At 30.4% G+C, this 16,369-nt stretch overlaps 1 protein-coding gene across 3 annotated transcripts in view; it reads left to right on the top strand.

The window, feature by feature from the left end:
* Nucleotides 1–16,369, top strand: part of LOC111417557 (wunen) — a 66,762-nt gene that overhangs the window by 37,376 nt on the left and 13,017 nt on the right. The window contains exons 3-7 of one of the 3 annotated variants that reach the window (XM_023049874.2): nt 280–584; nt 9,734–9,791; nt 9,868–10,044; nt 10,265–10,367; nt 10,851–10,937. In XM_023049874.2, the coding sequence (XP_022905642.1) occupies nt 280–584; nt 9,734–9,791; nt 9,868–10,044; nt 10,265–10,333 (609 nt within the window). In that variant the 3' untranslated portion in view covers nt 10,334–10,367; nt 10,851–10,937. Of the gene's footprint in view, nt 1–279; nt 585–9,733; nt 9,792–9,867; nt 10,045–10,264; nt 10,368–10,850; nt 11,640–16,369 lie in introns of those variants that run through there. The other 2 variants (XM_023049872.2, XM_071197318.1) reach the window with 2 other exon arrangements.

Here is a 16,369-nt window from a genome sequence, read left to right as displayed (position 1 = left end):
TCTCTTCTATCTTCCTTCTTCAAATCGAATTGCGGAATTACGGTTCAAACGTTGTTTATGCCGTCTCTAATGAGAAGAGTGGTCCGATAACGGCCGCGCTATAACTTGAAGCCCGATTCGAGGCAATAAAATCAAGCCGTTGCTAATTGCCGACTGTTTATTACCACATAACACACTTCTGCTTAAACAATATTACGATTATAATTTAAACAACACGAATCGAAAGATAACATTTCAAATTTATTTAAATTTTATCAAAATTTTTTTTTGTTTTTTCAGATGATCCTGACGGAATTTTTAACGCATCCAAGAGATACGCAAGTGAAGTGTTTTGGAAGAACGATACCGTCGTGGGCTTGGAAATCTTATTGCGTGATCGGAGTGTTTGGTTTTGGTGCGGCTTGTTCTCAATTAACTACTGATGTTATGAAATATACGGTTGGAAGACTGAGGCCCCACTTTCTTACGGTTTGTCGGCCGGATATTGATTGTACCCTCGCCGCTAACCAACATAAATTTCATGAGTACTTTAAGTGCAGCAACAGCGATTTTATGAATAATAGGAGAATTATGAAAGAAATGAGGTAAGTCAATAAAAACTGAAAATGAGATAATTGTTGGCGTTTATACTTAGTGTTGTTATGTTAATTAAGGTTTACAAATTTCCATATCGATCGTCTCGTAAATATATTAGTGTACAGATTACACTAATTGCGTTATCGAGTGACAATAACTTGGAGCGTACATAATAAAGTTATTACTTTCTACATAATCAATACTAAACAATGATGATAACAGAATTTTAACATTCCGTAAAACTTAATTATTTTTCCATAACTTCTTCTAATATAAAATCTCTGGAAAGGTATAGAAATGCACTCTGAAAGTGCTCACTTTAGGTATTATTAAGCACAGCTAATAAAAATGCTCTTAGTCGAAAACTCTGTAACTTTCAACAAACGGTAATTATTAAAGTCGGCCATAGCAGCTTATAATTTGCAATATAATAATACAACATTCTTTTATAAGCGCATAAGTTCCATTTCTTAATTTGAAGCTCTTAAGGACCAAACTATTTTTATCTTTTATCCCATTTTCAACAAATGTCAAATTAAATCTGTGATTTTTAAAATGTTATACTACTATAATAGTTATTTATATTACAAGTGGGCTAGAAACATAATTACAGTACGAGTGTGGAGAAGTGCACGACGAGGTCGAAGACCGAGTACTGTAATTATGCTCTAGCCCACGTGTGATATACAGCATTTTATCTACGACTGCTAAAAATTACTAAAAAATCAATTTCTTTAGAAAAGTCTATTTGACATTTATAAAAATATTTTGAAATGATTATTGACAATTTTGAATTGTCCGTTTCAACAACATGTTTAGTCATCTGGAATAAGTGTTTTGAAATGTAAAAACATAACAATTAATGTTTATAATAAATAGTATTGTTTCTCGCACATTTTCTTTTGTATTGTTGCTCGTTTCAATAAATTAAGTCTGCTCTGATTAGGCTAAAAATGCGTTACGTAATGAAACCAGTGCGGTAATGAACTTCATTACGTAACTCAAATCACCTCAAATGAGTGCGGTAATGATGACTTATCCAAGCAGTCGTAGATAAAATAAAATAATCACTCTGGAAACTTATAATTTTGTACAACATAACTTCAAACGTTTCTTTATAAGCGAAAAAAGTTTCATTCATTCATTTTAAGCTGTTTTGGGGACAACATTTTTTATCTTTTATCCCATTATGAACAAAGTTCAAGTTAATTCGGGGAATTTTAACATTTTATATAAAGTGATCACCCTAGCTAGAAGCTTATAATTTGGTATAACATTACCTTAAACATTTCTTAATTTCATTCGAGAAAACGTTTTTTCTTTCAAATGCATTTGAATTTATGAATTCAAGTTGAAGTTGCTTACAATAATATAGATTGGTTGAAAAGTGGCATCAAGAACGGAAATTTCAGTTGAGATTATAAAACTGGTAGTAAAAAAATTATGAATCTAACAATAAATCGTTCAACAGTCCAGACCATTAACATAAATTACAATGAGACTGACTCGTTCGATAGCAAAGTACGAAGAGAGAGCAGCTAAAGAAATTATGTAGAAGAAATATCAGGTTCTTATTAAAAAAAAGTGAACCAAACCCAAACAAGTAGAATTAGCTGAACATCGCGATTGTATCTAAAACGTCTGGACATGCAAGAACATTCAATAAATCGCTGTCTTTGACTATAGTCAATCTCAATCTCATGTTTTTATTTTATTTATTGATATCGGGGAGCAACAACAGGATAAACCTAATAAAGTTGCTCCACATAATTATTATATACGAAAACCTTAAAGTAATATTAATGTGATTACAAATATGTTGTTATCTTAAATTAATATTATTAAATATTAAAATTACACATGATGTGCGCAGTCTTCACATCCTCGCGGACCGCAAACTTAATATTTCGTGGGTTACTCTAAAAAAGATCGCAACTCGCCCGATTCGCGGTTCTTTCCATCCTCAGAATAGGTGAGATACGATATGCGTTTGTTCGTGGAGTGGGCATATAAAAAAGGAAGTCGTACCGTAACTGACGAGGAGGAACATGAAAATCAATTCTCGCCATCAGCGATGGGGAATCAGTATGACCATTGACAAGCTTGTACAAAAATAAAACGTCATTATATACTCGTCGCTGGGAAAGCGTTAACAATCCGAACATTTCACAACCAGACGCATAGTTACTGTACACTTGTTGGGTTTTATAACACAAATATTTAATCAGTCGTTTTTGGATTCCTTCTAACAGTGTTGACAAGGGAATAGATTTTTGGTCTACAGTTGTTTACCTGGCAAATCGAAGTGCAACATTTTTGAATGTGATGATTGGCCAAAAGTTTGTAGGAACACGATGATGGAGCTGAAAAATTTGTTATCAACCGTAAAGCACGGCAATGGGCGTGGGAGAAATGGTGTTCATTGATGGCATTATGGATTGAGTATCAAGTCAAAAGTATTTTAAATGAAAATTTGATGCCATCAGTGGAACACTTGAGCCTTGAAGATCGCTAGATTTTCCAGCAAAACAACGAGCCCAAGCATACAACAAAATTTGTCAAACACTAATTGCTGTATAATATACCCAGATAGTTCAATATACCTCTTCAGAGCCTGGATTGAAATCAACATAGGATTCGGCAGTGTAAAATAACAAATGACAAAATATTAAAATCTGCGTTAGTGGAATCGTAGAATTAAATAGCAGTAGAAGAAGTAACAAACTTAGTTGCTTGAATGCACGACGCCTACGCGTAGTTATAAAATTTCAACTAGCACAAATCTTATGAAAGACTTAAAGCTTATTAAAAGCTCTCGAATTGAGAAAGTGTGTACTTTATTATGAAATTATAGTTAATAAATGTGCAATTAGTCGGGAACGCTATACTTCACCAGCTTTATTATACTGTTTAGATAAATATTATATTATCAGATATTAGAGCTAGGACATAAAGAAAATCGGCAAAGCATAATATTTTACAAAGCACTGCTTTAAATATCATAGTTATTGAATGATATGGCTTTCGAGTTTTTCCTTTGTAAGAGTTTGAGAAGCGTTTCAAATGTAGGCTATGACCATTAATCTTGTTTATTTGCGATTTATTGAAAAATTAATGGTACGTACAATAATGGTATTGATGTGATTCTTATGTGTGTCTTAAATTTGAAGTTAATTTAGGACAAAGAATCGGTAATAGTTGTAGTTCTTATCGTTTTTGAGTTCTTATTTTCTTTATGACATAAAAGAGTATTAATTTCTAAAAATCTTTAAATATTCTGCCTATGCAAGAACTCAACAGGTAAAAATTCAATAAACCACTATTATACAAAACAATAATCCATTATATAAACAGGTCAAACTCTATCAGTAAGGAACAATTTTATAAAAGTTATGGCAGCAGAAGACTTGTTAAAACATTTTAGTTTCTTCAGCAACGAGTATTAATCAATTTGTTTAAAAACCTTCTCAAAATCAGTAGAAGTAATATTCGCTTGCTTAACAACATTCATGTTTCAACAACGTACTAGACAAGACAGCTCAATTAAAATGTACTGTACTCAAATGTACAGTGATGTAAACGGTAATATAATATTCGATCATGTATTCCAATATTTTTTCATCCTTGGGATGTCATCCCCTGATATGCGATAGACAACTTCAAGCGGCATTTATCCCAGCATCTTCTTCTTCTCCTGATCCTTATGCTTGATGGCGTCGGATAAATCTTTTTTCTATTCCTCCATCCACTTCTTCGACTACCTCCGGTTCCTTCCGGCTAATTCCTTTATATCTGCTAGGGAGTCTTCCATTTGTTCTTCCCAACTTCTGCTATCCTTTCCTCCCAGTTCTTCTTCTTCCCCCTCTTTTTTTTATCCTTATTGTTTGCTTCAAATAACTTTTCTACTATTGTGTTATGTTCCATAACACGATATTCAGTTCTCTTAAACTATCAAATTTAAGGTTACATAATTCGTATTATATTTTTATTTATTCTGTTTTGTCTGATTTGTCAACAAATGTTACTTTGATATTGAAATGATCCAATCATAAACTTAGGATCCTAAATTAATTAAGATTTTAGCCAAATATTGGAGTTCGTGTTGATTTTTAAGATTAAGATTATAGTACGATACACTTTATTAATTAAAAATTATATCTATTGTCAAAATGGCATCGTATCGATTCGTATTGTTTGAACTTATAAACATCACAAGCATCATTAGCAGATAATAAATGCTTTTAATTGACTTTAGTATTTTTATTAAAAAAATGTAACGTTTTATCAATATAATGTTTATTATTATCAAACGAAATGAACACTGCTTCAAACTGAAAAGCAATAATAAATTTACCCATTCTTATTGTACACTTAATGTTTTCTAATGACACATTTCATTCTAATACTATTTTTGCAAACATGTATCATAAATAATGGGAATTGTTTTCAGTGCTAATAATAACTATATAAAAAATAAAGCAAGTGCACTTTACTAAAATTGCAACTAAAAAAATAATGTGAATTCGATAATATTATATGAACGTATGGTTTAAAGTATTAAAGTTACAACTTATTAAAATTTTATAAAAAAAATAAACTATGTACATGTATCTGCAGTTGCAATCGATTTAAAAAAAAATCGACAAAGACCTGAATAAAGTCTCCGTGGATAAAGTTTGGTTTGAGATTAAGCTAAATTAAACGAATATCCAATTGGTGTTGGTTTCCCTTTTGCGTTAAGAGTTTTAAAATTTCTTCATACAAAAGGTATATGTTTATCAAATACGATCTTTTAGCAATAAAATAACACCTTATCATCGGAATCTAAGCAATGGTATATGTTGCGCCACGAGATACTTTTTATGGCGCTTTCGAATTTATTGTAATTTAAGCATCTAAAGTCACGACAAGCCTTCATGAATAACATTCTAGACTCCGAATTGTTGAGAGTACAACAATACTTATTCTTAACATTTTTAGTTGGTTATTTTTTAGAATTAAATCGATTATACCACATGAATTATCTGCGATTATCTGATCAAGGAATAAATGACAGTTTAATAGACATTTTAGGCATCTTTAAGAGGACGACAAAACCCAAAATCCAAATTTGAATGAAATATCTTGAACTCAATCAAAGTTTTTTGGGTTCAACAGATTATTATCGAAGTACATTGTCAAAATTATATGGTGGTGGGGAGAGCTTTAATGGACCTCTGAAAATGTTGTAAACAATTTAACCCTTAACTACCGGTATTAGTAGTGGTTTCTGAAACTGCCCTAAAGCGTTAAGTTAACCCTTAACTTTAGCATCGTAAAATATACGTCTTTTGAAGGACTCAAAGAGTTCTTGAGATCTAAAAAATTAAAACGCATCTTAACACAACGTCTCTAGTTCCGATTTTTTTAGGATTGTAAAAAAAAATTTCTTACTTATTTCAAGTCAAAAAGCTCAAAGCAGAGATAATAAATACTACTTCAAATTTATTTGGTATAACATATTTTCAAATAATTTCATTAAATAAAGCGAAACTTTTTCCATATTCAATTCTCGAAGGCTCTACTCAAAACTTGTGTTTGCACGTTTATTCATGAATTGGTCCAATTCAGTCTACTTTTATCAAATCTAATGCAATTGTGTTCTCGTGCGGCGTTTGATTAGTATTGAAGAATGTCTAAAACTTTGTTTTGTAGAAAAAATTTGTCTTGCTTCATCATTACTTAGTTTTTCGTTTCTCTGAACTCTGATAAAATTTTAAATGTGAAAATGAGTTGCAATCGATAGACTAGCGGCGATTACGAAAAGTTTTGATATTATTAACAGAAATTGCAATTCATTTTACTGCGTTCATGAATAGGCGTTCTAAACCCAACAAATATAGTTTTACAAAAAAAAGTTTTTTATAGTTTTTACAAAAGTCTTAGAGTTGTATGTTGATTCGCAATCAGAAGCGAGCCAACATATAATAACGACACTAAGATTTTTGTAATAATCAGAAAATTTTAATCTTATTTAATGTATCACACCCTATGCCAAAGGTTTAACTCTTGTCCGGCCTTCATAAAAAATTAACTCTTGTAAATTTGAAAATTAATAAAGAACGACGATTGTAAGTTTCAATGAATACTGATTATATTAATTTCAAATGTTAAAACGCCACCTGATGTAAAACAATAACACCACTATTTTCTGTAACATGCTTGCAGGCTTGCTCAATTTTACAATATAAGCACAATCTAAAGTCTAAATATTGTCGGGGACACAAAAAATAGGATAGTATTCATTTTCTAATATAAACTGATCCTCGATAATACAATTTTGAACAAATCAGTCATAAATGTGAAGCGAAATTCGTAATTTAATTTATCGTACTCTACATTACCCGACATGCCACGATAATATGAGAGGCACACCTTCCAAGCTATGTGATCTATCAGAGGAAGCATTTTGCAGAAACATTGCATTTTTGACTTATATCATGACAAAGCAAAACAATTTAAATATTTACCTGCAAGGTAAAACGAAGCATATAAATCTTACTCATTGCTTTTTCGCTCAGATATATCTGCAGGACATTTTCCAGAACTAGCAAAAATATTGAACGGGTAGTCATGTGAAAATAAAATATTTCAAGAATATGTAGCTGTTTTATATTTGTTAATAGAAAAATATACTTAAAGATTTTCAGATTTTGATGAACACTCTCCACATTTAGTGGATATATCCAAGCCTCAAATCCCTTTCTGACACTAAAAAGGATCCCACAAAAATCTAGAATAATGCTGTTGAATACACATGCCTACGAAAAGTCAACATTTGCCTTCATGATTAAAATTAGAACTAGTTTAAGAGCTCAAATTACAAACGCCCATTTATAGTATCAATTAAGGCTGCAATAAATCAATAAAGCTATGCAGAAAGTATAATAATTTCGCAAATGTCGCATTTATAGGTGTATCAACTTAATCCCTACGATCTGATGTCAGAAACAAAACTAAAAGTTGTGATAAGGAGAGTGATGATAGAATCACCCTGGAAGAAGTGAAAGGAAATCTAGAAAAACAGAGATACCCAATTTCAAAGTCACTCTAATAAAAGGAAAGAAAGGTCTACCCGCACCACTTGTGCTGGTAGAAATCGAAAAAGCATACAAATCGATTCTCAACGTAACCAAGGTCGAATAAAATCGGTAACAAAACCGGAAATAATCCAATGCCATCGCTGCTAGCTCTATGGGCACGTCCAGAAAAATTGCAACGATAACTTCAAGTGCATGAAATGCGGCGGCAGCCACATGACCAACACCTGCACAATAACATTAACCCTAGCTCCCAAATGCGCCAACTGCCAAGGGGAATTGCTAATGTCCAAACGGCGAAAACAAGAAGACTGTAACATCGACAGTGCCACAAAACGTATGGACAACCAGAGAAGAAAAAAGAAAAGAAGAAAACAAAAGGAAGGAACAACAAGAAAACAAACAAGAAGAAAAAAAGAAAAATACTGCAACGGTTCAACCAAACTCGCAAAAATCATTGGCAAAACGGTGGTTTCTCGACCACCATTTTAGTAAACGCGAACATCACGCCAAAAGTAATGAGCAAACTAATAAAAAACACAAAGGAAATCGTAGAACTTAAAAAAAACAATAAATGAATAAGAAAACATCACAACAAACAAACTGAAAAACTAAGATGAGCTAAGCAAGTTCAAACCAAAATGAACAACAAAAATCAAAGATGAACGGGACAAAGAGTACCCGATAAAAATCTAGGAACACATGTTATAAAATGTTATATATAAGTAGATGTACTAGACAGAATTTCTAAAACTACAGAATTATACATTCTGAAACTACATTCTGAGAGCGAGGAATAGGTCAAAAGCTATAAATTCCAAACACAGCATCAAAACTAATATAGACCCTGAAGACCTCAACAACTTCTTTACGAATAAACTAACAGAAATTGCTTCAAGGATAAGGAAATAGCCTTTGCAGCCCGAGTGATTACATGGATTGTGTTAAATGTAATGTTCCTTTGTACTGTTTCTTACAAATGAGACAGAGATATGCAACACTATAATGCAACTAAATAATAGTACTTAAATAATAGTTACTTGATAAGCGAGGAGAACTAGTACAAAACTGTAATTGCAAGTCGACTATTAAAAAGGTTGGGATTGATGTGCCGCAGGGATCCATCTTGGGGTCAATTCTTTTCTTGCTGTATGTTAATGATCTCGCTGAATCCTTAAAAATATGATAATCTAAAAGAAGATGAAGTTTTTAGTCGGACGGTCGCTTCTGACTGGTTTAACAACTGAATGAAAAAAAAACACAAAGAATTGAGGTTCACACTAAATCCACTGATGCAACAGCTGCTAAACTACTGGGAGTAATCCTAGAGAGTTCTCTGAAATGGAACGCACAGATACATGAAGTTGGAAAGAAACTCAGTTCAGTAGTTTTCTAGCTAAGAACAATGTTGAGATTGATAGATCGACATAGTCTTATAGTTCCCCAGGAGCTGAACGAATATTTATTATACAAAAAGAGCAGGCAGAGCGTTGATGAATCCAAATCAAATGAAGAGCTGTAAACCATTATTTAAGAAATTAAAAGTAATGAGTGTCTATTCGCTGTATATCTATAGATGTCTTATTTTCATAAAACAAAACATTAATACCAGAGCGTAAAATTTTATAACAAACTTATAGATACAACTACCGCAATGCTTCCTTACAAAAAGAGATTAAGAGAACCCTTTGGTGAAAACGCATACTACGGTATCAGCGAGTTCATGGATTCGGCGGGCAATCTGAAGCTGTATAAATCGTCATATATTCTATATTATTATATTTTATATTATTTATTCTATAATGTTGTGAAATACATAATGAAATACAAAGACTGTATCTGACGACCTGTAACTTTTGAGATTTTTGGAAATGAATTATTATTATACATATGTTATAGATATGTCAAGTTTGGACTCATTTTACAAGTTTTTTAATGTCCTGTCGTAATGTTTATAAATCAGTTATTTTTGACCATCTTAGATTTTATAAGAATATAAAACTCTTTATAGAAGAATAAACTTAGAACATAGAATATAAACTTTATATAGTTTTGATTTAATAAATAATTTTTTTCAGATTGTCTTTTCCATCGGGACATTCATCATTTTCAATGTACACGATGGTTTATTTCGCAGTAAGTATCAAAAAAAAAGAAACTCCATCATATACTCTAATTCCAGTTATAATCCTTCGATTTATGTTCTTAATAGATTTACCTTCAATCACGTATGACGTGGAACGGTTCAAAATTGTTAAGACACGCCCTGCAATTTATCGCCGTTCTGGCAGCTATTTTTACTGGTATGACTAGAATATCGGACTATAAACATCACTGGAGCGACGTTTTGGCCGGGTTTTCAATCGGGGCTGTCGTTGCGATTGTTGTGGTAAGTAACATCAAAAATAAATTCTTTATCTGGTTGCTATTTTTCTGTGTTGTGTAAAGTGTCTAAAATGTAACAATGTGTTGAACTAAAACTTAAAGAAATAAAAGTTTTCTTTGTTTAAATTAGTTTTGTGCAAAATATAATATTCCTGTGTACAATACAGTGTTTTTGATGGGTGAAACTAACACAATACGTTATTTTTTTTCTGCACACTTTTTAGGCTAACTTTGTCGGTGGGTTTTTCAAGAAATCTAACCCGCGTGAAGAATACGAACCAATTCCGCCTTAATTGTACAATAAACGATTTGTACTTTAAAAATAAGGTACAATTATAATTTATTTTAATTCTTAAAAAAGTTACTTTGTAATACAAGTAATAGTGTAAATAGTTATTTGATTAATTCGATTTTTTTTGTTGTGCTTAAAATTCTTTACTCACACTGTTTTTTTATGCATGGTGATTCAGTTAAGTAATCAATTTATTCCCAAAATTGGATTTAAATCATTTAACGGAATCATCTTGTATAATTAATTCCACTTTATTAATTTATTTACTCCTTATTAATATAATTTACAGTTAGTATCTTACATCAAAAATACTGTTTGGTGATTTAAACACTTACTCGAGACACTTCTTTGCTTATTTATAAATGATTATGTATTAATTATTGTCTTCATTAATTTTATTTGCTTTCACTATTACTTCCTATTACATCTTCACTACATTAACAAACTTAACAAGCTTATATATTTTTCAAAAAATACTTATTAGTCACGTTTCATAAGATTTCTTGTTTTAATTTCAGGCTAAATACGTCTCGGATCTTTTCCCGGCTATACAACCCGAGGATGATCATCATCCTACGGAAATGAATCATTTAAACGGCCGTAACGGACACGCACAGTCGCACGTATAGTAATTACTGATACTGCCAAAATCATTTTCTCAAGCTCCATTCTAATTTCCAATTCTTTTTTTAAAAAATTATGTAAATATTGAGTTTTTATATTTATTAACAAAAAAAATGAAATGTAAGAAAATTTCCAAGTATTATTTTATTAGTTGATAAGTAGTGTGTAACTTGCAAGCAATAAGTTGTACCTTAAATAACTATTCGTTAAAATTCTGTTTCTGTGATATCTAAATTTTGTTTAATTTTCTTAAATCCCTAATATATTAAGGAATATAATAGTATTTGGAATACATTTAATTTAGTTTATTATTGTTTCTATTATATTTTGTTTCGCAATTTATTGATTAAAAGTCAATATACGGTAACTAGAAAAAGATAAAAATATTTATAGCAAATACAGGGTGATAACTATCTTTGTGAATCGAAAACCTTTGAAAACATTATAATGAAAACCAATTTTACAACCTTTCTAAGACACTTTGGTAGCTATTTATGACTTTGATCACCAATCAAAGTATTAGAGTAGTCATATTAGATACATTGTCAGAGCAACTTAATATATTATAAGCTTTTTTCTTGCAATAATGTAACTTAAGGAAATTGAAACTATGTTCTTGACTGATGATTTGCTTGTTTTGTAGAAACTAATAAATATTATAAATATATTTATGATCAGCATTATTTATATCGTTTTATTTTTAATAAACTTGTTTTCCCTATCAAATCCTTAATAATTTTTATTAATTATTTTCATTAATGTTTATTACTTCAAAGTTGGATTAATCTAAGATTATTAATTGATATTATTTACTCCCTTATGGGCTTAAGTAGAAAGTTTTTTATCTGAAACATTTCATTCTATCATTTTCAGTTTTTGAGTTATAATTCGTTAAATTTGGATATCATCGTGTCTTGTCTCTTATCAATTAATAATAAACAAAATGAAGCAACATCGTTTATGGATTATTATTTTTGAATTAATTTAAAATATTTTTCATCTAAAACATTTCTTTCCATCATTTTTAGTTTTTGGGTTACAACCTATTTAGTAACGAAATTAACTAAATTTGCATTAGGAAATTTATAAGCTAATAAATACTAATGATGGACGAATATCGTTTATGGACCATGCCTTTAAGGTTAATTTGAATGCTTATCAGCTGAAACAATACATTCCAGAAGTTTCACATTTAAATTAACATCACATTTTGATATCAAAATCATTAATTTTGGAAATCTTCGTGATTTGTCTTTTATAAATGTATAATCATCAAGGATGAAATAAAACCGTTTATGGATTATTATTTTTGAATTAATTTAGAATGTTTTTAATCCGAAACATTTCTTTCCATCATTTTTGGTTTTTGAGTTATACATATTTAGGTAGGAAAATAATTGAACTTAAAACATTTTTATATTTAGAGATCTATAAGCTGATGAATACCAATGATGGATCAAAATCTTTTATGCATCATACCTTTAAGGTTAATTTCAATGCTTATTAACTGAAACAATACATTCCAGCAATTTCAATTTTAGGTTTATGTCGTATTTTGATTTCAAAATCGTTAAATTTGGAAATCGTGGTGATTTGTCTCTTATAAATGAATAATCATCAAGGATGAAGTAAAACCGTTTATGGATTATTATTTTTGGATTAATATAGAACGTTTTTCATCTGAAACATTTTCTTCTATCATCTTTAGTTTTTAAGTTATAACCTATTTAGGTAGGAACTTGATTGAACTTAAACATTTTCATATTTAGAGACCTATAAGCTGATGGATCAAAATCTTTTATACATCATACCTTTAAAGTTAATTTAAATGCTTACTAGCTGAAGCAAAACGTTCCATCAGTTTCAGTTTTAGATTTATATCTTATTTTGATTTCAAAATCATTAATTTTGGAAATCTTCATGATGTGTCTCTTATAAATGAATAATCATCAAGGATGAAGTAAAACCGTTTATGAAATATTATTTCTGGATTAATTTAGAATGTTTTTCATCTGAAACATTTTTTTCTATCATCTTTAGTTTTTAAGTTATAACCAATTTAGGTAGGAAAATGATTGAACTTAAACATTTTCATATTTAGAGACCTATAAGCTGATGAATACCAATGATGGATCAATATCTTTTATGCATCATGCCTTTAGGGTTAATTTAAATGCTTGTTGACTGAAACAATACATTCCAGCAATTTCAATTTTAGGCTTATGTCGTATTTTGATTTCAAAATCGTTAAATTTGGAAATCGTGGTGATTTGTCTCTTATAGATGAATAATCATCAAGGATGAAGTAAAACCGTTTATGAATTATTATTTCTGGATTGATTTAGAATGTTTTTCATCTGAAACATTTCTTTCTATAATCTTTAGTTTTGAAGTTATAACCTATTTAGGTAGATACATGACTGAATTTAAACATTTGCGTATTTAGAGACCTATAAGCTGATGAATACCAATGATGGATCAAAATCTTTTATGCATCATTCCTTTAAGGTTAATGTTAGTGCTTATTAGCTGAAACAATACATTCCAGCAATTTCAGTTTTGGATTTATATCTTATTTTGATTTCAAAATCGTTTAATTTGGAAACCTTTGTGTTGTATGTCTTATAAATGAATAATCATCAAGGATGAGGTAAAACCGTTTATGGATTATTATTTTTGGATTAATTGAGAATGTTTTTAATCTGAAGTATTTCTTTCTATTATTTTTGGTTTTTTAGTTATAACCTATTTAGGTAGGAAAATGATTAAACTTAAACATTTTCATATTTAGAGACCTATAAGCTGATGAATACCAATGATGGATCAAAATCTTTTATGCATCGTGCCTTTAAGGTTAATTTCAATGCTTATTAGCTGAAACAATACATTCCACCATTTTCAGTTTTAGATTTATATCTTATTTTGATTTCAAAATCGTTAATTTTAGAAATCTTCATGATGTGTCTCTTATAAATGAATAATCATCAAGGATGAAGTAAAACCGTTTATGGATTATTATTCTTGGATTAATATAGAACGTTTTTCATCTGAAACATTTTCTTCTATCATCTTTAGTTTTTAAGTTATAACCTATTTAGGTAGGAACTTGATTGAACTTAAACATTTTCATATTTAGAGACCTATAAGCTGATGGATCAAAATCTTTTATACATCATACCTTTAAAGTTAATTTAAATGCTTACTAGCTGAAGCAAAACGTTCCAGCAGTTTCAGATTTAGATTTATATCTTATTTTGATTTCAAAATCGTTAAATTTGGAAATCTTGATGATTTGTCTCTTATAAATGAATAATCATCAAGGATGAAGTAAAACCGTTTATGAATTATTATTTCTGGATTAATTTAGAATGTTTTTCATCTGAAACATTTTTTTCAATCATCTTTAGTTTTTAAGTTACAACTTATAACCTATTTAGGCAGGAACATGATTGAACTTAAACATTTTCATATTTAGAGACCTATAAGCTGATGGATCAAAATCTTTTATACATCATACCTTTAAAGTTAATTTAAATGCTTACTAGCTGAAACAATACATTCCACCATTTTCAGTTTTAGATTTATGTTTTATTTTGATTTCAAAATCATTAATTTTGAAAATCTTCGTGATGTGTCTCTTATAAATGAATAATCATCAAGGATGAAGTAAAACCGTTTATGAATTATTATTTCTGGATTAATTTAGAATGTTTTTCATCTGAAACATTTTTTTCTATCATCTTTAGTTTTTAAGTTATAACCAATTTAGGTAGGAAAATGATTGAACTTAAACATTTTCATATTTAGAGACCTATAAGCTGATGAATACCAATGATCGATCAATATCTTTTATGCATCATGCCTGTCACAAACTAGCTCTCGAGAACTTCTCGTTTCCCGTAGTGGGTTTCCTAGCTAGGTCCACGGAGCGGCTCGCGTACCCAACTGTCCACGCACTACCGTTTTCTTGATAGCTAGCAATGACTGAGTTAGGGTTTGGCACACTGCATTCGTTCACTTGAAAGCAAACGGCAGTAATTTGAAATTAAGAATAAAAATAGATTGAAAGAAAACGAAATTTCACTGCTAAAGAATAAGTTTGCTTTATTTTTGAACAAGAACGTATTATATTATATATAAAAAAAAACAACTGACAAAGGTTTTAAAAAGTAAAAATTACATGACATAAGCTATTCAACAACATCATTACGAAATTTGCCGAGGTGGTTAGCAGGTTCAATGAGAAATCGGAAGTTTAAGATTTTAATAACGCTTACCCGTTTGTTAAAGTAAAATATTCATCGAAGAAAGAGAATCCAATTCAACGAATTTTATAACTAAATTGCTATAAGTTCAAATCGCACGACTCGAATTTAAAAACACAACAAAAACTTTAATTTCCCGGTTTCGCCCGATGCTTTTCTGTTCCAATCCCGTAACCGACTCCCCGATTTTTTCTTCATTTCTTCCCTGCTCCATCTACTCTAACTGCCACCTCGGCACATTCCTGCCAGAACCGCCTACGTAGTATTTAGTCTGGACCCTCGGTTCTCAAGACGCAACTTCGTAATTAAATTACAAAGTTCTGCCTGTATTGCGTTTTATTATTTTTTTTTAATCGCTTTCGAATCCCAAAATGCGGTTTGTTACATCCCTCCCACCTTTTTAAAAGAAGGCTCCCTTAAGAGCCTTATTTATGATACCAAAATGAACAATACAAACCGCATTCTAGTATTTCCGATATCTACTTGAAATCTTAAGAATCAACAATCTCAATCGTTACAAAAAGTCTACATCTAAACACTTCTCAGTAACATAGAGTCCAATTTTCACATAATTTTAATTACGAAAACACATTTTTATTGATATTCTTTTGAAACAAAAAGTCAATTTTTTTTTTTTTTTTACATATGCATTTTAGTCACTTTCTTAAGAGTCTTTCACCGATTTTAACACTTAATTTATTAAAAATTATTTTAAAAGTTGTAACATAGTCCTTCACACCAAAACGTTTAAGAACTACCACGCACGCACAGTCAAGTAGTCGAAGTAGAGAAGCTGTCATCACATCTCGGGGCGACCTGACGTGTGCTACTACATTTCTTCGGTGGAAAATAAACATGTTCTCAGCTGGCTCCATTTATGTGTCGACGATAAGACATTGTTGATTTATTTAGAATGTTTTTTTTTTATTTAATGATTATTTACAAATGATAGGAATCGTATATTTCAGGATTTTTTTTGAATGAAGGACAATTTCGGAGTAAGTATTCTTGGTTTAATAGGATCTGTAACAGACGAAGTTGTCTGAATCTTGGTTACCATTTATTTCCGCATCCAACTTGGAGAGGTCGGTACCTCAGAATATATATTTGAAACCATCACTTCAGGGCTTGTGGAATTGGTTGCCTCA

Source organism: Onthophagus taurus, chromosome 7 (genome assembly GCF_036711975.1).
Source record: "Onthophagus taurus isolate NC chromosome 7, IU_Otau_3.0, whole genome shotgun sequence".
NCBI lineage: Eukaryota > Metazoa > Arthropoda > Insecta > Coleoptera > Scarabaeidae > Onthophagus > Onthophagus taurus.
The sequence above is the reverse complement of the archived record's forward strand: the minus strand, read 5'-3'. Positions and strand labels throughout refer to the sequence as shown.